This window comes from Lithobates pipiens, unplaced genomic scaffold, assembly GCF_037356315.1.
Source record: "Lithobates pipiens isolate NorthernLeopardFrog02 unplaced genomic scaffold, aLitPip1_a1.2 Scaffold_18, whole genome shotgun sequence".
NCBI classification, from domain to species: domain Eukaryota; kingdom Metazoa; phylum Chordata; class Amphibia; order Anura; family Ranidae; genus Lithobates; species Lithobates pipiens.
The window spans coordinates 305,467-328,473 of record NW_027507758.1 but is presented as its reverse complement, the minus strand read 5'-3'; the positions used below and the strand labels follow the sequence as shown (position 1 = coordinate 328,473).

The 23,007-nt window shown below is 48.2% G+C and overlaps 1 protein-coding gene across 1 annotated transcript in view; it reads left to right on the top strand.

Moving 5' to 3' along the window:
- Positions 1 to 22,732, top strand: part of LOC143986923 (serine/threonine-protein phosphatase 2A 56 kDa regulatory subunit delta isoform-like) — a gene marked incomplete at its 5' end in the record, with an annotated part of 101,027 nt that extends 78,295 nt beyond the window's left edge. Inside the window, 3 exon segments of the mRNA XM_077485332.1 lie at positions 7,825 to 7,897; positions 8,272 to 8,388; positions 21,360 to 22,732. Coding sequence (XP_077341458.1) covers positions 7,825 to 7,897; positions 8,272 to 8,388; positions 21,360 to 21,497 — 328 coding nt within the window.
- Positions 22,733 to 23,007: the final 275 nt, after the last annotated feature.

The window sequence follows — 23,007 nt, the reverse complement described above, 5'->3', positions numbered from 1 at the left end:
ATGAGGGGGAACACCCGGCAGAATTTGCAGAAGACTTCTTTAAAAACCTACTCGGATTTTCAGATATCCCCCCTACCCTCGTGGTTGGAAGAGCACAGCAGGTGCCCCCGGGTGAGCCATTCCTAGGAACATCCCTAAACCCTTTTTGGTCCGATTTCTCAATTACCGAGACAAGGACAGGATCCTCTCTGCACTCAAATATGGCATTGCCTCCATTCTCCTTGATTTCCCTGATTTTTTTGGCCGAGCTACAGAGAGAGGAAACCTTCAATGAGGTCCGTAAACGGCTTTGAGATAAAAATATTAAAGGGATTGTAAAGTCATTTTTTTTTAACCACTTTCAGACCGGACCATTTTGCTGGTCAATGACCAGAGGTCTTTTTACAATTTGGCACTGCGCTGCTTTAACTGGTAATTGCGTGGTCATGCAATGTTGTACCCAAACAAAATTTGCGTCCTTTTTTTCCCACAAATAGAGCTTTCTTTTGATGGTATTTGATTGCCTCTGCGATTTTTATTTTTTGCTATTAAACTTAAAAAGACCGCAAATTTTGAAAAAAACTGATATTTTCTACTTTTTGTTATTAGAAAAATCCAATAAACTCAATTTTAGTCATACATTTAGGCCAAAATGTATTCAGCCACATGTCTTTGGTAAAAAAAAAAGTCAATAATTGTATATTTATTGGTTTGCGCAAAAGTTGTCACATCTACAAACTAAGGTACGTTTTCTGGAATTTACGCAGCTTTTAGTATATGACTGCCTATCTCATTTCTTGAGGTGCTAAAATGGCAGGGCAGTACAAAACCCCCCCAAATGACCCCATTTTGGAAAGTAGACACCCCAAGGAAATTGATAAGAGGCATGTTGAGCCCATTGAATATTTTATTTTTCAAGCGATTGAATAATGACAAAAAAAAAATTTGTTTAATTTTTTTTACACAAAGTTGTCACTAAATGATATATTGCTCACACATGCCATAGTTATAGTGGAATTGTACCCAAAATACATTCTGCTGCTTCTCCTGAGTACGGGGATACCACATGTGGTCGACTTTTTGGAAGCCTATCCGCGTACGGGCCACGAAAGCCAAGCACCGCCTTCAGGATTTCTAAGAGCATACATTTGTAATTTCACTCCTCACTACCTATCACAGTTTTGAAGGCCATAAAATGCCAAGATGGCACAAAACCCCCACAAATGACCCCATTTAAAAAGTAGACACCCCAAGCTATTTGCTGAGAGGCCTGTTGAGTCCATGGAATATTTTATATTTTGCCACAAGTTGCGGGAAAATTACAAACTTTTATTTATTTATTTTCACAAAGTTGTCACTAAATGATATATTGCTCACACATGCCATGGGCATATGTGAAATGACACCCCAAAATAAATTCTGCTGCTTCTCCTGAGTACGGGGATACCACATATGTGGGACTTTTTGGGAGCCTAGCCGCGTACGGGGCCCCGAAAACCAATCACTGCCTTCAGGATTTCTAAGGGTGTAAATTTTTGACTTCACTCCTCACTACCTATTACAGTTTTGAAGGCCATAAAATGCCAAGATGGCACAAACCCCCCCCCCCCCCCCCCCCCAAATGACCCCATTTTGGAAAGTAGACACCCTAAATTTAGGGGTACACTAGTGAGAGTCACAGGTAAAAAAGCACCTAGCCTGTCAGCGACTGTAATCAAAACGCTACAAAAAAAACTGTTAGCGATGGCAGGGATCAGGCCTGACTCTGCGATCGCTGCAGTTATGTGTGTTGTGTTTTGTAAGTGACAGTGATCGATCGATACTGCACTTGGGTGGGCTGGGCTTGGCGGAGGCTCTAAACGCAGGTGCCAGCAGGTATCTGGGCTGATCCCGCTAACAATGCGTTTGGGAAACCTAAACTGCTGGCGACGCTAATATAGATCTGATCAGATACTATATTACTAAGGGAGGTGTATGCTTTGCGCGTGGGTGTTAGCGGTACTGGCACTAACCTGACGCTGCCTGGGGCGACGCAGACCTTATCTGACCCTCAAACTTATATCACCCCGCCGGGTGATCAGGGGGTTAAACCTTTATTGGGGGGTTAGGGGGGGTACCTTAGAACTAAAGGGGGGCTAACCCTAACTGCCCTAACAGTTATTAGTCACAAATGACACCCGCCGGGTGATCAGGGGGTTAAACCTTTATTAGGTAATAAATGGCGGGTGCCCTGAAACTATAAAAAAATAACTAACCAACCAGCGTCACCTGTAACAGTTATATGGTGATCACTGGTGAAAGGGTTAACTAGGGGGCAATCAGGGGGCTTTATGCGGTAGTATATGGGGGTCCCTGGCGCTATAAAAAGCTGCGGCGAACCTAAATACCTACCTGCCTAACTAGCGTCACCTGTGACACTAATACAGCGATCAGAAAAACGATCGCTTATTAGGCTGGTTCACACTGGAGCGATGGCGGAAACGCCACGAATCCGCGGCGGGTTCCCGAATCGCATGCCTCCCAGCGGCAGTTCACACTGCCCTATGCGAACTGCTGGGGAGTGTCAGTGAAATGTTAATGACACCCCCAGATCAGTTCGCATATCGCAGTGCGATCTGCAAACTCGGACAGGAATCGGATCGCATGGTGTGAACACCCATGCGATCCGATTCTGCTGCGGACCAAATAAAGGGTCCCGTGCGAGTTTGCGGCGGGTGCGATGCGAATTCAGCCATACCTATCTGTATACTATCTGTATGGCTGAACTCGAATCGCAGAGATCGGATGTGATTTGCACTGCAGTGCGGTGCGAATCACATCCGTTCTCATAAACCGCTGCAATGTGAACCCAGCCTTAGTGACACTGGCGACGGGGGGTGATCACGGGGTTAAACCTTTATTGGGGGGGTTAGGGGGGTACCCTAGAACTAAAGGGGGCTAACCCTAACTGCCCTAACAGTTATTACAGTCACAAATGACACCAATGCAAAAAAATAAATGCAATTGGTGTCACTGTGACTGGGGGTGCAGGGGTGATTAGGGGGGTGAAGGGGGGGTGAGAGTGTGCCTGGCATGTTCTACTGTGTAGTGTAGTGTTGGTGCAACTCACCGATCCTCTCTCCTCGGTGCCGGAACGAAAAATACCGACACGGAGGAGAGATTACATCACTTCCTCTGCCTGTGTTTACATTACAGGAGAGGAAGTGATGTCATGCTGCACTGCCACTCGTCAGGAGCGATCGCGAGGGGGTGGCCATGAATGAATGGCCGCCCCCTCATCCCGGATCGCTCCTGCACGGAATCCGACCGCCGCTGCCACCGGGGGGCGCCGATCCGGCCCCCCACCTGCGGGAAGGCAGGGACGTACAGATACGCCCATATGCCTGCCCGTGCCATTCTGTCGACGTACATCGTCGTGCGGCGGTCGGCAACTGGTTAAATAGCAAACATGTTATACTTATACTTATACCTCCGCTGTGCAGCTCGTTTTTCACGATCCTCCTCTTCTGGGGTCCCTCGGCGGCTGTCTCTGCTTCCTCTCACAGGTACGTCTCACATTCATACCAGCTCCCTCACATGGTGAGAAGCACCTGCAGGCGCGCTCCCGTGATACAGCTGACGGCTATAGCTGCTCGCTGTATCACACGGCCCCGCCCCCGACACGCCGCCTCATTGGATGTGATTGATAGCAGCGCGAGCCAATGGCTGCGCTGCTTTCAATCCATTCACTCCAGCCAATCGGCAGCCAGGCTGAGTGGTGAAGAGGACGTTGGGGGGCGAGCTCAGGACTTTCGAGGGGTCAGGTAAGTAAAACGAGGGGGCTGGGGGCGCCGGCAGTGTGAGATGTTTTTTCACCTTAATGCATAGAATGCATAGAAAACATTTATCCTCACAACCCCTTTAAAGTGGATGTAAACCCTTACAACACACTTTGACCTACAGGTAAGCCTAGATTAAGGATTACCCATAGGTCCAAGAAATATCTCCTAAACCTATACGGTTTAGGAGATATTTGCCGAAAGACAGGCACCGCTGTCTATGGCACATGTGCCGTAGACAGCGGCGCGCAGGCGCACTGAGCACAGCACCGTCAATAGCGAGTATTCCGTGAGTGGCAGCTCCCGTGCGCCTGCGCGGGAGTGACGTCATCGCGGCTTCGCCGAATGACAGCGGCGGAGCAACGAGACCCACGGAGAAGGTGGATGCTCCGGACTACAGGGGACAGCGGTGACTTCTGTGTCAGGTAAGTGACACATAATGGAGTACTATGTGATGCGATGCGATGCGATGCATAGTAGTCCATTATGCTTTACCTTTGCAGGGAATCAAAGAGGAAGTAACACTCATCAGGGTTTACTTCCTCTTTAAGTACAGTGTGACCTACCCCAGCCGACTACGGATTCAACCTGCTGGAATAGTCCGCCTCTTTGTTAGTCGGCTGATGCTGATGATTGGCCGACCGCTTTGGGTTCTCCCATTTCTTGGTTTCACTTGATGCAGATTTTCCACATCCTAACTTGTTTTTATCCAACAATTTTGCCTGAAGAGTAACTCTACGTTGGCTGCAGACCTGGAAGAGCTCGGTGACGGTATTCCAGGGTCACACTTCACGCACTTTGATGCCCCTTGGATACTTTGTTGCGGTTTGGGGCTGTTGTGTGTTATGGGTGGGGTTGCTGACCCTTTACGTGTATTTGTGCTCCTCACCACTCATCTGCTCTCTCTGTGTACTGCAATACGACACCGCCAGAAAATGTCCCCATATCTCTACTTATTGATCTGATTGCTCCCGCTGATCATACTTATGTCTGAAGTCACGCAGCCCTCTTGAAATGTACGGCGGCTTAATAACAAATTCTAAAGGTCCTCATTATTGAAGTAGCTCACCTCACACGAGCCCCGTGTCTTCTTTCTCCAAGAAACTCACATGACTGGCAGCAAAGTCCTCGCCTTGTGTAGGGCGCGGGTCAGCAAGCCTTCCACGCCACTTACACCACGTGCTCCCAAGGGGGAGCCATACTCATTAACAAATCTCCTCCCTGTACAGCGGTGAGGTCCACAGATTCTGGAGGAAGAGAGAGAGCGGCGCCATCTGAGTGCAGCATTAATGAGACATCTGAATGTAGGACAGACAATTCTCACCTCACAAGATCATAGAGATGACATCACTTGTAGGACGGCAGAAGATGTTCATCCAATCCGGGGAAGGCGGGCGGCTCGCAGATGGAGAGGCAGCTGATATTTTTGGCTGTGCTGGTGGCTCCCAACCCTTCCTGGTTCTCAGAGGCGGCTGGATCCAACGCTTCCGGATGTGGGGAGGAGTGCGCCTTCGGAGCATGCTCCTTTATGAGACTGTAATTGGTGGAAGGAGCTTCACCAATGTATTGTGCAAAGGCTGTGATACTTCTGTACATGGGAGGAGTCTGTGCTACTTCTGTACATGGGAGGAGTCTGTGCTACTTCTGTACATGGGAGGAGCCTGTGATACTTCTGTACATGGGAGGAGTCTGTGCTACTTCTGTACATGGGAGGAGTCTGTGCTACTTCTGTACATGGGAGGAGTCTGTGATAATTATGTACATGGGAGGAGTCTGTGATAATTATGTACATGGGAGGAGTCTGTGCTACTTCTGTACATGGGAGGAGTCTGTGATAATTATGTACATGGGAGGAGTCTGTGATAATTATGTACATGGGAGGAGTCTGTGATAATTATGTACATGGGAGGAGTCTGTGATACTTATGTACATGGGAGGAGCCTGTGATACTTCTGTACATGGGAGGGAGCCTGTGATACTTCTGTACATGGGAGGAGTCTGTGATACTTCTGTACATGGGGAGGAGCCTGTGATACTTCTGTACATGGGAGGAGCCTGTGATAATTATGTACATGGGAGGAGCCTGTGATACTTCTGTACATGGGAGGAGTCTGTGATACTTCTGTACATGGGAGGAGTCTGTGATAATTATGTACATGGAGGAGTCTGTGATAATTATGTACATGGGAGGAGCCTGTGATACTTCTGTACATGGGAGGAGTCTGTGATACTTCTGTACATGGGAGGAGTCTGTGATAATTATGTACATGGGAGGAGTCTGTGATACTTCTGTACATGGGAGGAGCCTGTGATACTTCTGTACATGGGAGGAGTCTGTGATAATTATGTACATGGGAGGAGTCTGTGATAATTATGTACATGGGAGGAGTCTGTGATACTTATGTACATGGGAGGAGCCTGTGATACTTCTGTACATGGGAGGAGCCTGTGATACTTCTGTACATGGGAGGAGTCTGTGATACTTCTGTACATGGGAGGAGCCTGTGATACTTCTGTACATGGGAGGAGCCTGTGATAATTATGTACATGGGAGGAGCCTGTGATAATTATGTACATGGGAGGAGTCTGTGATACTTCTGTACATGGGAGGAGCCTGTGATAATTATGTACATGGGAGGAGCCTGTGATAATTATGTACATGGGAGGAGTCTGTGATACTTATGTACATGGGGAGGAGCCTATGATAATTATGTACATGGGAGGAGTCTGTGATAATTATGTACATGGGAGGAGTCTGATAATTGTGTACATGGGAGGAGCCTGTGATACTTCTGTACATGGGAGGAGTCTGTGATACTTCTGTGCATGGGAGGAGTCTGTGATACTTCTGTGCATGGGAGGAGTCTGTGATAATTATGTACATGGGAGGAGCTGTGATACTTCTGTACATGGGAGGAGCCTGTGATACTTCTGTACATGGGAGGAGTCTGTGATACTTCTGTACATGGGAGGAGCCTGTGATACTTCTGTACATGGGAGGAGCCTGTGATACTTATGTACATGGGAGGAGCCTGTGATACTTCTGTACATGGGAGGAGCCTATGATAATTATGTACATGGGAGGAGTCTGTGATAATTATGTACATGGGAGGAGTCTGATAATTGTGTACATGGGAGGAGCCTGTGATACTTCTGTACATGGGAGGAGTCTGTGATACTTCTGTGGCATGGGAGGAGTCTGTGATACTTCTGTGCATGGGAGGAGTCTGTGATAATTATGTACATGGGAGGAGCCTGTGATACTTCTTTACATGGGAGGAGCCTGTGATACTTCTGTACATGGGAGGAGCCTGTGATACTTCTGTACATGGAAGGAGTCTGTGATACTTCTGTACATGGGAGGAGCCTGTGATAATTATGTACATGGGAGGAGCCTGTGATACTTCTGTACATGGGAGGAGCTGTGATACTTCTGTACATGGAAGGAGCCTGTGATACTTCTGTACATGGGAGGAGCCTGTGATACTTCTGTACATGGGAGGAGCCTGTGATACTTCTGTACATGGAAGGAGCCTGTGATACTTCTGTACATGGGAGGAGTCTGTGATACTTTTCCATGGGAGGGGCCTGTGATAATTATGTATATGGGAGGAGTCTGTGATGGGAGGAGCCTGTGATACTTATGTTGATGGGAGGAGCCTGTGATACTTATGTACATGGGAGGAGCCTGTCATACTTATTTACATGGGAGAAGCCTGTCATACTTATGTACATGGGAGGATATGGGGTGTGTATGTGTATATTGGGGGGGGGGGTCTGTGTATATTGGGAGGGGGTCTGTGTATATGGGGTGGGGGGTCTTGTGTGTGTGTGTGTGTAGGGGGGTATTAGGAGAAGTGGGACCATCTACCACTGTATGTCATGTGACTGGGAATATTGGGGGAGGCAGGTTCTATTGTACACTGGGGGGGGGGTAGTGGAAAGGGGGATGGGAATACAGGATTGAAGGTGTCCAGGAGGGGTTCTCTCTGCCAGAGGATTAGTCTCAGTTTTTCTTCTCTTTCAGGGTGAAGATTCGTGGTAGGGAACGGGCAGAGATGTGGAATCGCATTGAGGAAATGGCACGATTAAACCCGCAGGTAGCTGGTTATGGGTGGTGGGTACAGTTCAGTTTTGGGTAGATCACCAGCTGCCTGAATCTTCTGAGTTCCATGCTCCTTCCACCACCTGGGTTCTGCATTGGTTTTACATAACGCAGAATGCAGCAGGACAAGTAAGACTCCCTTGCTTTGTGGTCTGAAGGCTCCAGCATGGGAAAGGACTTGGAACTGGTGAGGGGATCTCTCCATTGTGGGCAGTTCACCCTCCCAGGATCCTCCAACATGGAAAGCTCTGTATTGGGGACACTGGCCCTTTCCATGGTGAATGTGATGTTCTCTTCTGTATGTATAAAGTGACTTACTCTTCTGTAATCTGTCTCTCTGTCTCTCTTCATCATGGCCGCTACATGCAGTACTCCATGTTTAATTCTCCTCCCGCACTCAGTCTGATCTGCTCCATGGAGACAGACACTCCGACCACTGAAGACATTCAGATCCTGAAGAAGACAATGGAGACTGAGGCTGTGCAGGTGACCACTGGTCCTCCCCTCCCTTAACACCTCCTAACCTCTGAACCCTTTCATCATTCATAGCACCCCCATTTCCTCCATACACACACCTATCCCTTCCTCTGCTGCATCAACCTTCAATGTACACTATATGGCCGGATGTATATGGGCCCCTCCAACGAATGGGGTTCAGGTGTCCCCAGTGAAGGTCCCGGTAATCCTCCATCATACAAAGACATTGGAGACAATTGTGCTCTTCCAACCTTGTGGTAACAGTTTGGTGAAAACCCTTTACTGTTCCAGCATGACTGTACCCCGCGTGTACAAAGCCAGCGCCATAAAGACATGGTTTGACCAGTTTGGCGTGGAAGAACTCCAGTCTCTTGTACAGAGTTCTAACCGCATCCCCTACTTTTGCAAGACCTTTGGTATAAGGTCTTCTCATCCAACATCGGTACTTGCCCTCAAATAATTCTTCTCATCCCAAGCCTGTTAAGTAGGTTTGAGGTCATGGAGGAACTTGAGTGTCCTGTACAGAGCCCTGACCTCATCCCTACTGAACACCTTTTGGTATGGATTGGAACACCTATGGTGAGCCAAGTCTTCTCATTCAAGATCAGTACCTGACCTCACCACTGTTACTTTAGTTGAGTGGGCAAAGGTAGTAAAACGTTCAATTCATCCTAAATGTGATCAGTAGGGATGAGGTCAGGGCTCTGTACAGGACACTCGAGTTCCTCCACATCAAACTGGCCACATCATGTCTTTATGGAGCTGGCTTTGCAGGGGGGGGGGGGGGGGGGGGGTCATGCTGGAACAGCAAAGGGTCTTCACCAAACACTTACCACAAGGTTGAAAGAGCACAATTGTCTACAATGTCTTTGTATGATGGAGGATTACCAGGACCTTTACTGGAGACACCTGAACCCATTGAAGAGGTCTCCATTGTTCAGGGGTCTCCAGAGAAGGGTCCTGGCAATTCTCCATCATACAAAGACATTGTAGACAATTGGGCTCTTCCAACCTTGTGGTAACAGTTTTGTGAAGACCCTTTTCTGTTCCCCCATGACTGTGCCCCCCGTGTACAAAGCCAGCGCCATAAACACATGGTGTGACCAGTTTGTTGTGGAGGAACTTGAGTGTCCTGTACAGAGCTCTGACCTCATCCCTACTGATCACCTTTGGGGACCCAACATGTGAGCCCGATCTTCTCATCCAACATCAGTATCTGACCTCACAAAGGGGCACAAATTCCCAAAGACACCATCTCCCAGAAGAGTGGGAGATGGTATAGCCACGAAAGAGGTAAACTCAATTTCATTATCGTACATCGCAGCACACAGGACATCTTCATATCCATTATAGATCAGGTTATGCTGCCATCTTCAGGCAATCTGACATTGGCAAAAAAAAGGCAGAAAGTCCCTTCCTTGGCATAACCTCTCCCCATTAGGCAAGGCTCAGTTGTTTTTTGTTTTGTTTTTTGCTACTGTTTAGGTGATGTCTGTGCAGGCTCTAGCTTCTCAATGATTCCATCTGGGATTAAGTGGCTTCTTCAGGATATTTTGCCTACAGCTGTTCAATCCTCAGAAGATTGGTACCCGGACTCTGCACCGGACACGCAGGGGACAGCCTGTAAGGTTGCTGGTTGGCACTGAACACTACAGAACAGTAAACTCTACAGTGATTAATTGCCTTAGAACCAGTAGGTCAGGTGCAGGGTAGTGATCTCCAGCTGGGGAGTCGAGTCTCTGGAGGCCTTTAGTGGTAGAGCCTGCCTTGATGGGTGAAGATTGGACCTCTAAGTGATCCTGTGACATACATTTCTGAATGTTCTGGTGTAGTCCCTGCTGGTAATTCTTGCCAAATTGGACCACCTTGATTACAAGTAAAAGCATTTCCCCTCTTTTCCCCCCTCCCTGTAAACGGAGGATGAGGAAGATGGGATTGTTCCAGTAGGAAGGGGATTCTGAGATGACTTTTCTGAGGAATCTGCTCCCGAAGAACCCAAAAGTCAAAGTTCATCTGTGACCAAAAAGACTTTTTTGTGAGTTTTCTTCCAAACTAATTTAAAGCTACAGCTCCCCAAGTCCTCCACTCCAAATATTACAGGATTTGGATCCTGGCACCCCAGATGTGGATCTTTTGGCATCCAGATTTAATGCAAAGCTGGACAGGTTCCTCTCCAAGACCAGCTATCCTCGAGCATTTGCGGTTGTGGCTTTGGTGGCACTGTGGGACCTGTTTTACCCAATTTATTCCTTCCCACCGTTCTGGTCTCTACCTCACTGAATGGAAGCAATTCCAGTGATTTTAAATGGCCTGGCTTGGCCCTGGAGAACTTTGTATTCTTACATTGTGAGCATTGCAGACGACCCTTGGACCCTTCTGAATCAAACTGGCCTTCTGCCTCGAGGTTTGATCTGCTATTCGTCTTTACAGTTGCTGGTTTTAGCAGCAAGGCTCTTGAGGCCGGGGTCTTCAGAGACACGGGAGTCTCTGCATTCATTTCCATCCTGATGAAGGCTCAGAAGGTGACTTTAATGAAGATTTACCACCATATTTAACTTAGTGAGGCTAGAGAATTTCATCCCTGCAGATATGTAATAGGTCCATCCTGGATTTTATCTGGAGTTGATCTGGGACTGGCCTTGAGTATAATCAAGGGTCAGATTTCAGCCATGGTGGTCCTTTTTCAGAGACTGCTTCACATTCCTTGGTGTGTGCCTTTGTGTTAGGCGTCACACATATTGTTCCACCAGTCAGGACTGTGATGACTCTCAATGGGACCTCAACTTGTTACTTTCTGTATTGCAGAAATCTCTGCTTGAACCCATCCAGGCTGTTCCTTTAGTCCTTCTGAGTGAAGATTATTTTTTTGGTTGCCGTTACTTTGTCTCAGTTTTGGAATTGGCTGCCCTTTCCTGTAAGGAACCATCCGGGGTGATCCACCAGTTCTATGGTTTAAGCCGCCACTATACCATCTCAGCCAGGACATTGTGTTGCTGTATTTTTGTCCTAATCCCCACACATGGGGGGTGATTACATCCATTTGTCAGTCGGATTCCGTCTTTGTGCTTCCTGAAGCCCCAAAGAAGGTCACACGCTTCCAAATCTATCTGTCATCTTACGGTCTGAAGGGCGAAGTTCCACAGTTTTCAGTGACTGCTGATTCTACCAGGAGTGTCGGTGCTTCCTGGGCATTCCACATCACGCTCTGTAGCTCAAGTTTGTAAATCTGTGACTTGGTTTTTGGGTCATAGTAGATGTTTGAGCCGTTGAGTATGCTACCTTATGTTGGCGATAAAGAAACTGAGATTTCTGTTTTACCGGTAATATACTTTTCTCTTTCGTTCATTGATGGACACAGCTCCTTTAAATCTTGGCCTTAGGGTTATATCGCCACCTTCAGGTGAGGACTAGGCAGAACATGTAAAACATGTAAAAACAGCAAAACTGCACAGCACCACCAAGGGGGCCGTCCCTCTGGCTATATCCCCTCACTCTGCTTCCTGCAGCTCAGTTTTTTTCTGCCTAGTGTAGGAGAAGGTTCCGGCTCCCTGAGGGGACCATTGGTCCTGGGAATTTTTCCTTTTTTTTTTTGTAATTTTGATCCTGTGATCTACAATCAACAGCCGGGCTGGGTTAGAGGCTGGATAATATAGATCCTTGTAGTCTCCTCAGCCTGGCCATTAAGCATGTGCAGACCCTAGCTACGCACTGGCTCAGCCACGACATGCCCCTTCTGGTTCAGGGGGCGGCCGGTGAGCGTAATGCTCCGGGGCACACATATGACTAGGCTACTGCTGTCCGTGTCACAGTGTGCCCTGGCCAACAGCCACCCCATAATGCTCGGGTGATGGGTCTGTGGTGGAATGCGTCCAGAAGTCCCAACAGGAGGGGTAAGTACGGCTACCCCTGCCTCGGCAGGATGGAGCAGCTGGGCATTCCCTGAGAGGTCGACTAGGGGGTCTCTCAACTCTCCCTTTCCTCTCTCCCTTCCTTTCATTCCTACCACCCCATGCTGAGGCCACTGTGTGACTGGGCATGAGGTGCAGTGCATGTACCTGGCTGGGGGGGTCCTCCGAGGGGGGCTCCTGGCGTTGTTGGGGGGGCTACGCTGGCTGTCAGGGTCCGGTCTTTCTTTCCCTGTCTTTTTCTGGCCACAGCGAGATGTTCAGGCTGTTTGCCATGAGGGGAGGCCGCCAAGTGTGCCACGGCCATTTTCCAGTAGCTTTAGTATATTGCTGTCAGGCATATTCTAGTAGGTTCGGCAGCCATTTTTTCTGTGATTTCCTTACTAGAACGGCCGGCGGCCATTTTTTTTGTAGCCTCAGCGCGGTTTAGCTCTAGCACTGCTGACTGTATGCTTCCAGAACAGCGTGGTTTTTACTCTGAGCACTTTGTGACTGACACAGGGCAGAGCAGACGGCGGCAGCACTGTACAGTACTCGGTCAGGATGGTGAGTCCTGCGGGGGGCCCCTCAGTCTGCGAGCAGCTAGGAGGGTGGAATTTTTGTGTACCTTGCCTTGTGGGTCAGCATGGCATCAGAAGCTGGCGCTTCTTCCCCAGAGATTCCTGCTATTGCAACCGGCTCACCTGCACAAAACGCGATGCCTATGGATGCTTTGTCAGCGGTCCTAGAGTCCTTTGTTGCCAGGGTGGAGGCAGCGTGCGGGCGCAAGGGGGATAAAAAATGCCCCCCTACCCCCCCTCCCCGTCGTCTGGGCTCTGATTCAGACTTGGGCCCCGCTGTGACGTGTCAGAGGATGCGGAACAGGACCGTTCGGACAGTGAGAATGACTCCTTGTCCAGGTTAGCACAGGAAAAAGTAATAGTATGAGCACTTATCACAGCGGTGTGGGATACTCTAAAAATACAGGATGCAGCAGGGACATCTGCAGAGGTGGCTGTCCCTTTTGGGTGCTGCAAACCGGCCCGCACGCCTAAGGTGTTTCGTGTTGCCGTATATGACTTTTTCAGGAAGAATGGCGGTGCGTTACCCTTTTGAGGAGAGCTTCTTGAAAAAATGGGCGTCTCCTCCGGTCGTTGACCCCCTCCCCAGTATTCAGGTTGAATAAAGTAACCACGATTCCGGTAGAAGGAACTCCTGCTTTCAAGGACCCTGCCCACAGGAGGGCTGAGACATTGGCCCGGTCCATGTTTACGGTGGTGGGGTCTGCGTTATGACCTGTGCTGGCCTTGGTGTCGCAGACGCTGACTAAATGGGCCAAATTTTTGCACCCTGAATTGGAGAAGCAACAAACTTCCCCGGTCTGCGTAGAACTAGCAGACCAGTTGGTGCATTAAGTATGTCTGTGATGCGGCCCTGGATACAGTCCCCCTGCTCTCTAGAGCCTCAGTATCAGCAGTGGTGCTGTGGCGCCTGATTTGGCTGAAATGCTGGTCTGCGGACCGGGCATCTAAAAAAGCACGGCGGATTTGCCCTTTCAAGATGAAAGGCTATTTGGAACCACCATGGATGATATTATTAAGAATGTTACTTCTGGGAAGAGCACGTTGCTCCCACAGTCCAGGAAGGGTAAGGAGCCACGCTCAGAAACAGCTTTTTCACCCGCCAGGGTCGGCAGATAAGCATTCCCAGTCCGACAAGGCGCCTGCTGAAGGACAAAAACGTTACTGGTTTCGCAAGCCAAACAAGTCTGTGAGCAAAAGTGTTACCGCATGAAGGTTTGCCCCCACGCGGCTCTCGGGTGGTGGGTCGCCTTCAGGAGTTTGCAGCTCGGTGGACCTCCCTACTGTCCGACCAATGGGTCTGCAAACTGGTTTCATCAGGATACAAGATAGAGATTCTTTCCCTCCAACCTTCATCTTCTGGCTCCTCGGGAGGCCCTGTTTGGGGCAGTACAGGACCTGCTGCTACGCGGGGTGATAGTACCTGTACCAACACTGGAAAGGTTTCAGGGTTTCTACTCCAATCTGTTCTCCCAAAGAAGGAAGGGGTCTGTCCAATCCTGGACCTCAAGGTCCTCAACAGGTTTGTGAAAGTGCAAAGGTTCAGGATGGAATCAGTTCGCTCCGTGGTCACTGCACTCCATCAGGGGGACTTCCTGGCATCCTTGGACATTGGGGACCCATACTTACATGTACCCATATGCCTCAGGCATCAGAGGTTTCTGTGATTTGCAGTCGGGGGAAGAGTACTACCAATTTGTGGCTCTCCCTTTTGGCCCCAACGTTTGCCCCAATTCTGGCGTTGCTAAGGCAACGTGGGATCACAGTTGTGGGTTACCTAGACGACCTCCTTCTGAGAGCAGCTTCCGCCTCAGAATTAAGGGAGGATGTAGCGATCACCATGCAAACTCTCCGGGAGTTTGGTTGGGTACTGAACCTAAAAAATCGGCGTTGATGCCGACTCAAACCCTGGAGTACCTGGGCTTACTGCTGGACTCCTCAGAAGCGAGAGTTTTTCTCCGTTCAGACAAGTTGAAGACTCTTTAAGCTGCAGGTGGACTACCTAAGTCGTCAGATGCTGGACCAATGGAAATGGTCATTGCATCCGGATGTATTCCGGCTAATTTGACTAAAGTGGGGCACACCAGATGTGGATCCCTTGGCCTCTCGGAAGGTACAGAGGTTTGTGTCCAGGACAAGAGTCCCCTGGGCGGATGCGTTGCTGGCCCCATGGGGGCATTATCAGCTGATTTATGCTTTTCCCCACTCAAAATTCTACCACGTCTGCTTCGCAGAGTGGCATACCGAGGGGATTCTGGTGATTCTGATTGCCCCAGATTGGCCTCGGCGTCCTTAGTACACCGACCTAGTACCACTGGTGGTGGATGTTCCTTTACGGCTGCCGATACGAGAGGACCGTCTATCACAAGGTCCGATACTTCATCCTGCTTTATCGTCGCTGGTTTTAACGGCATGGCTGTCGAGAACCAGATGCTAAGGGACTGAGGTCTGTCAGACTCTGTAAATTCCACAGTGCTGAGGACACAGAAGTCATCTTCTCGGAAGATCTGTCATTGTACGTGGAAGGCTCACATATCCATGTGTGAGAAGATGGAGTGGCATCTGCACACTTATTCCTTTTTCCAGGATCCTGCTGTTTTTGCAGTGAGGAGTGGATCAGAAACTTGCATTAAGCACCATCAAGGGGCAGATATCAGCCTTAGCTGGGTTTTTTTCTACGGTCCCTAGGCGACTCACTCATTGGTGAGTACTTTTGTTCAGGGGGTTCGACACGTAGCCCCTCTGGTTCGTCCACCGCTGCCTCCGTAGGATCTGAATGTGGTGCTCTCGGTGCTTCCGCCGTTTGAAAATATTAGGGATATCCCCTTGTTGAGTCTTTCTCAGAAAGTATTTTTTCTAGTGGCTTTTACTTTTGTCAGGAGGGTTTCTGAGTTGGCGGCCTTGTCATGCAAGTCTCTTTACTTAGTCCTCCGCAAGGATAAGGTGGTGCCGCATCTGCAGCCTTCGTTTCTTCCAAAGGTGGTTTTGGCCTTTCATCTAAATGAGGACATCTTGTTACCATCTTTGTCCTAAGCCGACACATCTGAAAGAAGTTGCTTTGCATTCCTTGGACGTGGTCGGGGCTCTGCGGGTGTATCTGTCTGCTGTGGCTCCTTTTCGGAGGTCGGACTCGCTGTTTGTATCAGTGAATAGTCCATAGAAGGGCCTGGCGGTCTCGTCGGCCACCATCTCTCGGTGGATCAGACAGATCGTGGTTCAGGGTTATGCCCCCCTTTCCTGTCACGGCTCATTCCACTGGGGCAGTTGGAACCTCCTGGGCTTTCCGACATCAAAGCGGCTGTTTCCCAGGTGTGTAAGGTGGCGACTTGGTCGTCCGTTCACACTTTCACAAAATTTTACAAAGTTGACGTGAGCGAATCTACGGATGCTTGCTTTGGTCGCAAGGTTTTGCAGGCGGCTGTGTAAGGTTGCAATTCACACGTTCATTAAGTTACGAGTTTGTTGTAAACGCATCAGTGGATGCATATTTTGACCACAGGTTTTGTTGGCGGCTGTTTAAGGTGGCAACTCCTCGGTTTGAGGCGTTCCTCTTGTGAGTGAAGTTATTTCTTGCTGTTTCCACCCCTTGTTTTTTTGACACTGCTTGGGGACGTCCCTAAGGGCAAGATTTCAAGGAGCTGTGTCTGTCAATGAACGAAAGAGAAAATAGGATTTTTGTACATTGACGGACACAGCTCCCTCCCCTCCTATTTCTGTTTGTACTGCTTTATGTCGAACTGAGCTGCAGGAAGCAGAGTGAGGGGATATAGCCGGTAGGACCGCCCCCTGGGCGGTGCTGTGCAGTTTTGCTGGTTTTACATGTTCTGCCTAGTCCTCACCTGAAGGTGGCGATATAACCCTGCCTAGTCCTCACCTGAAGGTGGCAATATAATCCTGCCCAGTCCTCACCTGAAGATGTCAGTCTGATCTCTGTGATGCTAAGAGCAATCATCGGACATGAAAAGAATACTTGTGTGAGTCTAGGGGCGTACACCCCCCCAGCTATTTTTCCATGGGACATATTCTCTCATTCCTGTCCCCGGGTCTAGACCAGCGTCTGACTCTCAGCACTATTACAGGTCGGCTTTCTCCCCTTTATATTCTGTTTTAGAGAGACTGCTCACCTTTCATTCCAGCATAGGGACCTTTTTGTAGATGGGGTCCCCATGTATCTCTCCCAGTCCATTTCCCTGTAGCTTCTTGGGGTCTCTAATCTGGTTCTTACTGTGCTTCAGCTCATTGCAGACACTCCTCTCTCACCCCCAAGGTGGTGTTCCTTGTACTGAAGACTTCTACTAGGCGAGTGTCTGGCTGCCCTACCCTGTATGGGACACGTTCGGCACAGGGACAGGATGGTGCAGAGACCCTGGACTTCCTTCTAGCCTAATGTAGCTTCTGCCTTGCACCTCAGCTAGAACCTTGTTCTTCTGCCGCTCTGCCTGGCTTCAGTAGTCTGGATGTGGTCTGTGGAAGGCCACCTCTCAGCCATGACTTCTTACTAGAAGACTGATTCCCTCTTTGTAATCCCAGAGTCCGGTATAATGGGCTCCGGCTTCTCCTTCCACCATTTCTAGGTGGCTCAGACCGTCATTCCAGATAATGGCTTCAAGGATTCCGTTCCATGTTTCCTGTCAAGGTGGCCTCTACTCGGCCTGTGACTACGCTTCTGGGCTTTCTTGGCATCGATAACTAATTACCAGATTTGCTTCGGCTGTTTTTTTCTTCTCATAGTTCTGCCAGGTGGATGTGCAATCCTCCTCTGATGTCGGCCTCTTGTAGGTGGCAGCATAACCCGAAGGTGTCCCTCGATAGACTCTAGAAAAGGATTGTACAGTAAATATGGAGCACGTATAAAACAAAGTGTATTTAACCTAAAAGCGAAATAAAACATGCACATCAGCGTAGTGTACTTCTGTCTTTATTAAATCTTTAGATTTATTTTTATACACAAGCAGGAGTACCTGAATCTGAATTGCTATCCTCTTGCAGCAGAGGACAAGTTGGGGGTTGGGACAAAGCAACAAAAGGAGACAATTGGTTAATGTAGTGATGAGGAGCATGCTGATAGGAGGAGAGAGCAGAGTAACAGATGAGCTCATGACTGTGCGGACGCTCCTTCCCTGTCCAGTGACAGACAGAGGTCAGGTCCGGGATGATCCGGGTTCTAATGAAGTTGTTTAAATGATGCTGGTCATCAGACTGAAGATATCTGGTGATGAGAAAGTACTGGGGGGGGGGGGGGGGGGGCGGGGGCGGGGGTTTTGGATCCAGAGTAAAGTATTGTCTCTAAAGCTGATTTATTACTTTAGTTTTTTTTTTTAAATGAAAGCAAATCATCTCCTTTCCTACAGAAAGAGAGGCGCCAATTCCTCGCCAATACTCCCAGTGCCTCCTGCATGAACAGGACCTTGGGCTGCCGGGGGGGGGGGGGGGGGCAGGGGTTTTGTGCCGAAGCGGGGGCAGAAGGACGGAGGTTTTCAGAGGACAATCTTCGTTCGGGATAGAGAGGAGCTTCCAGACTCATTGCCGGGGTTCAGTCTGGCAAAGGCCAAACCATAGAGAAGAAAGGATTTATTGTACGAGTGACTGGCAAAGTTCAGGTTTATATTTGTGTTATTTCAATGTCAGGAAAGGGGCGGGGCTTCCAAGAGGTCATATGACCCACCAGGCAGCCATCGGCGCTCTCGCCATCTCACCTCTGACAGGGAAAGGGGGAGGGGTGGCGGTGTTATACCATATTATCAGATTCCTAATTTCCTTTCATTTCTTTTACAAAGGCTTTTATTGATATTCAAATCGAACAGTTAGATGGTTACATTGCAAATCAATAATACACTCACTAATGCCCTTTCACCTGTGTATTTACCACTGTGCTTCCGGCAAAAGAACCCTCCCCCACTAATCACGAGTCATTTCTGTGTATTTGTTCCTATTATAAATAATTGAAACACGTGGCGCTAAACCAAGTGACTGTTACACCACTAAATATTATACTACAAAGTGCATCAGAAAAATTATATACATAAATAAAAATTAAAAAATTATTAATAGTAAATAAACATTAAATAAAAATAAATACCCCAGTGAAGAAGTGATAGTTCACACTATACATTTAAACACTCCTCGGGGAGTATTGCAGAGCATATGCAGTGTTCATATAATGTTGCAAAAGTCCGGGAGTCTCCAAAACATATTTCACTTTAACAAGCGATATTGATCAGTGTTTTTTTTTTCTCTCAAACCGCCTTTCCTTCACCACACCGCAGTGAAATGTGATTCCTCTCCCCCTTATGTGAATTAACTCACCGACTAAATCAGCCTCACACCCAACGTGTTTGGCAGAAAGTCGCTTTCCAAACCCTTTTTGCAGGGATGTGGATGACAGGCATACAATCCTTCCTTTCAACGGGAGAAAAGCGGACCCAATTGACACTTTCATAGACAGAACGCTCTCATGAAATAAAAAAAAAAGGAAATGCTCCCATAGCGTGATACCGTAAAAAAAAACTTTTAATAACCCATAAGAAGATCCTCTTAAGTTACACTCACATTTAAAAACTTGTAACCACGCCAAATAAGTCAAGCCACAGCACACTTTAACACAGCTGATTGCCAAAGCATTGGTGATTTTTAGCGGACTCAGGGTATGCGATACATACTCTTTAAATCTCTCACCGCTCCTTGGCCTCGCCAGCACCTTGGTGAAGATAGACGTGAGCCATCCAATGGTTCCTCTCACTCTGTTACCTAGTAGCCACGCCCCGACATGTTTCGTCATTCACTTGACTTAATCATCCTAGATGGTTACATTGTATGTTCAAGGCTCATGGATCCTCCCACAGTGGAGAGAATAATAATAGGAAAGTAACCGGCCATACGACTGAATGCAGCTAGGCAAACTCCCCCTCCCCCTCTCCCCCACCCTTCATATGTTGCACTGAGGGATATGCATGTAAGTAGGAATATAACATACAGAGATTTGCTATTACCGTAACCATCCCAAGCAGGACCATGCCTGGTGGCCAGATAGGCGTATAAAATAAACAAATAAGATGTGCATCAGAGGATCGCTAAATGGAGAGAAGCGTGCAAATTCCCTTCGTTTCACAATGGGACCCCAGTAATCTAGAACGAGCAATCCCAACGCAGACTGTACTGTCTGAGGTCCAGGGACGTCTTTAGAGTAAGCCGTTTCTATGGTGGAATGATGACTTTGGCGGATGGAAATGAATGTTGGTGGTTTATGAAGAAAGGAGATGAGAGAGCAGCTGATTGGTCGATGTTGGGTCATCCCATTACTGGTGGTTCTTGTAGGTTCTTTGGGCCCAATGATGTCTGTCCTCACAGTTCTAATAAACATCAGTTTTTCTCTTAGGCCCCTTTCACACTTCTGCGACCTGAAAGTCGCGTGATTTTGCCACGATTTTGATGCGACTTGAAGCAATGCCTTTGTAATCTTGAGGTCTATGGAGCTCAAGTCGCATCAAAGTCAGGCCAAAGTAGTTCAGGGATTAGTTGAAGTCGCACAGATATGAATGGTACTCACGGGGTGTGACTTGTCATGTGACTTGTCATGTGACTTTGCAGTCCCAAGTGTGAAAGGGGCCTTATTTTGGGAGTTTGTAAAGTTTTATGGTTCTTTCAGATTCACAATGCAAAACTTATTACACACGACCGAACTTTCCGGCAGAAAGGGTCTTCCCGACGGAGTTCCGACCAAACGGACTTGCCCACACACGAACGGACCAAAGTCAGGTTGTTTTGAACGTGATGACGTACGACGGGACTATAAAAGGAAGTTCAATAGCTGCCCTTGCATCGTATTTGGTCTGTCGGACCAGCATGCAGACGAACGGTTTTCCCGATAGAAATTGATTCCTTCTGACAGATTTGAAACATGTTTTATTTCTACGTCCGTCAGAATTTTTGAAGAAAAAAAGTCTGATGAAGCCCACACATGAGGGTAATATCCGATGGAATGATTCCATCTGACCTTTTCTGCTGGAAAGTCCAGTCGTGTGTATGCGGCATTAGAGCTCCAGATATAAACTTTATGACTAAATCTGTGTTTAGGAAGCTTGGAGAAATGTTCCTGGTCTGTCGGCTCCTCTGTCCAGGCAGAAGCTCGTTGCTATGGATCATACTGTCCTTTCTTCAGAGGCTAGGACTGCGTGTTCCCATAGCAACCAAAGATCTCCTACTAACCATCCACCTGTTCTTTACAGAAGTTGGTAGCATGGAGCTCCATTCATTCCTAATTCATGGGCCGAAAATGTCAGACAAATTTCACAAGAATGTCGGCATGCCATTATTTACTTCCCATAGTAAAGCAGACATGTTTGTAGAAGCAACACAAACCTCAGACCTCTGTTCTATGAAGCCTATTGATGGTCATAGTGGGGATCACTGGGTGTTCTGGGGCTGCACTGATTTGCCTTTACCTTCACCACCCTTTTCCTTCTTTCTCAGCAGTGATCTCCTCCCTCTGAACGTGTCTTCTCATCTCCTCCTCCAGGTTTTGCACAACTCCCCGCAGGAGCAGAAGATTCTGTTGAAGAGATCAGATCTTCCTCAAGATATCTACACCATCCGAGCGCTGGAGTCTCATCGGAGGGCAGAAGAATATCTGAGCAGCAGCCAGGAGGCGCTCTGACCTCACAACAATGGCCATCCTCCCGCCTTGGTGGTGGAGGCCTGTGTGTCCTCCTTTCTTCCTGGAGGCTCCACATGTAGTAGATGAGGACCTCTTTATTGTAGATATGAACTACCATCCATCATATGCAACCTAACAAAGTTTTACCAGCTGACAGAGACTGCCTGCTTTCCAAGCATACAAGATGGACCGATCCCTTGTGGTCAGCCAGTATTCCAAAGGAACATTTCCCCATATCACAGAGCCCCTGAGATTTCCTTCCACCCCCTCCCTTCCAAAGCCATTTTAAATTTGTCTTCCCCCTCCTCACAGAGCCCCTGGAGTGTCATTCCCCCCCTCCCCCCCAAAACGGAATGCCTGATTTCTCTTTCCTCATTACGGAGCCCATGAGAAGACGTCTCCTCATTATAGAGCTTCTGAAATGTCCTCTCTTATACCTGATCACAAAGCCCTTGAGTTGTCTCCACTTGCTAATGGCACTGAGATCTCTCGACATTATCTGCACCCCTTTAGCTTTTACTTGGTCATCCAGAGCTATTCCTATTCACGTGTTCCCCTTCATTTTCATCTGAAGCCCTTCCACTGCCAGCCTCCTCATTGGGCCTCTGACGTTTCCTGCAGTCCTATGTGGCACAGAATTTCTTCGGTAGGCCAGATGTGACTTTATAAGCCAGGAAAATAATTCCAGCATTTGATATCACTATACGAGAAGATGGCAGGGAACTCCATCAGCTAATTAATGGTATGGGAGGTGCACAAATCACCCTGCACTTACCCCTCCCAACCAGCAACGGGGACCTCCCAGATCCACATCTTCTGCGGTGAAGTCTGACCTTCCTCATGTGGTGCTTTTCCTTCAATGGGTTCTGTGGGAACATCCAAGACCTTCACCTTAGAAAGCTGGCTGTAGCCTAAGATAAGGGAGCTCACTGGAGGGCGAATCGCATGGCGCGCTGATCTGCTGCGGGGGAGGTGTTACTTTTCGAAGGAACCTCCAATCAGCATAACTAAGGGCCACAGATGGCTGTTGTAAGGATGGAGGTCTTGGATCTTTTCCCGTGGATCCGGGACATGCTAATATCCCTTAATCAGGATGTGATTGATGTGGAGGTCGTATCGCCGCCTGGCTTGCAGTCGTAGTAATAAGCACTGACAGAACTGAACATTGAATGAAGAATGGAAGAAGAATTTGTCTTATTCCTGAATGTAGAATAAATAATATATGATGTTGTGGAGTCATGTTTCTGGAGAGGGATATGTAGATTTCTGCCCTGTAGGGTTTAACCATACATAATATTAGGATTTTGTACAATGTATCATTTTGGAGGACAGCAGAATATATGGGGTGCATCATATTCATGACTACTTGGGTTATGCTGCCACCTGAAGGTGAAAAGCCGGCAGAACTTCTCTCAGCCAAGCCTCAGTGTTTTCTTTTTGTTTGTTTTTATTTTGGGGGGGGCGGGGTTTAGCACGCAATGCGGAGGGGGTGGGATCTCTGTGTCCTGGG